Source organism: Microtus ochrogaster, chromosome 18 (genome assembly GCF_000317375.1).
Source record: "Microtus ochrogaster isolate Prairie Vole_2 chromosome 18, MicOch1.0, whole genome shotgun sequence".
Classification (NCBI taxonomy): domain Eukaryota; kingdom Metazoa; phylum Chordata; class Mammalia; order Rodentia; family Cricetidae; genus Microtus; species Microtus ochrogaster.
In genome coordinates this window covers 23,246,042-23,247,089 of record NC_022020.1, presented here as the reverse complement: position 1 = coordinate 23,247,089, position 1,048 = coordinate 23,246,042, and the positions used below count along the sequence as shown (strand labels likewise).

Here is a 1,048-nt window from a genome sequence, read left to right as displayed (position 1 = left end):
TTTTGCCTGCATGCCAGAAGAGACCACCAGATCTCATTTTGTAGTTGTGAGCCACCATGTGGGTGCTGGGAATTGAGCTCAAGAAGATCAGCCAGTGCTCTGAACTGCTGAGCCATCTCTCCAGCCCCAACAATATGTTTTTGTTTTATGTATATGGGTTATGTGCCTATGTCTATGCGTCACATGTGTGCAGTGTCGTCAGAGGCCGAAAGAGAGCATCAGAGCTATTGATACTACAGCTGGAGACGACTGTGAGCCACCATGTGGGTGCTGGGGGTCTGAACCCAGGTCCTCGGGAAAGCAGCCAGCCATCTCCCCTGAGCCACCATGTGGGTGCTGGGGGTCTGAACCCGGGTCCTCGGAAAGTAGCCAGCCATCCCCCAGACCTGTAGTTCATCATTTTAAATATCTGTTCATTAGTTAATTCTTTGGCTATTCATGATTTCTCTATAAATCCTTTCTGTGGGACATTTGGGTTTATAATTTTCCTTATGAGTAAAATGGGCATATTTGTGGAAATGTAGAGTTCTGTGTACATCCTTGAAAAGTTCCTAGGGATCGGTTATTAGAAACAGAATTGCTGTTTGATTTTCTAATATCACTTGAAAGCCAGATGTGGTGTTGCACACCTTTAATCCTAGAGCTCTGGAGGCAGAATCAGGGGGATCTCTGAGTTAAGGCCAGCCTGCTCTATAAAGTGAGTTCCAGGATAGATGTACACAGAGAAACCCTGTCTCACTTGGAAAGGACACTGTGGGAGTCTTGGATCTGACTTGGGCTAGGAATCCCTGCTGTAAATTCAGTTCTTGGGTCTTTCTAGGTGTGTGTGCTGCCGACGGTGTCAGGAAAACACCGAGATCTGAAGTACGTCACCCCGGACACAGTAAGCAAATTTCTGCAGATGATAACCGGGCGATCATATTGTCAGCCATCTGGCCTGTGCGCCCCTAAAGCCCACCTTGTCTGTGTTGCTGTCACTCTGTCCACTCTCATGGGCTTCTTATTCCACTGAGGCTGTGTTAGAAGGACTTCTTTGTATCCATTTTCT

The 1,048-nt window shown here is 47.1% G+C and overlaps 1 protein-coding gene across 2 annotated transcripts in view; it reads left to right on the top strand.

The window, feature by feature from the left end:
* The window catches only part of Cdc25c (cell division cycle 25C), a 29,665-nt gene that overhangs the window by 17,964 nt on the left and 10,653 nt on the right, over positions 1–1,048 (top strand). For both annotated transcript variants that reach the window (XM_005355916.2, XM_013349592.1), the window contains one exon: positions 821–883. In XM_005355916.2, the coding sequence (XP_005355973.1) occupies positions 821–883 (63 nt within the window). The remainder of the gene's footprint in view (positions 1–820; positions 884–1,048) is intronic.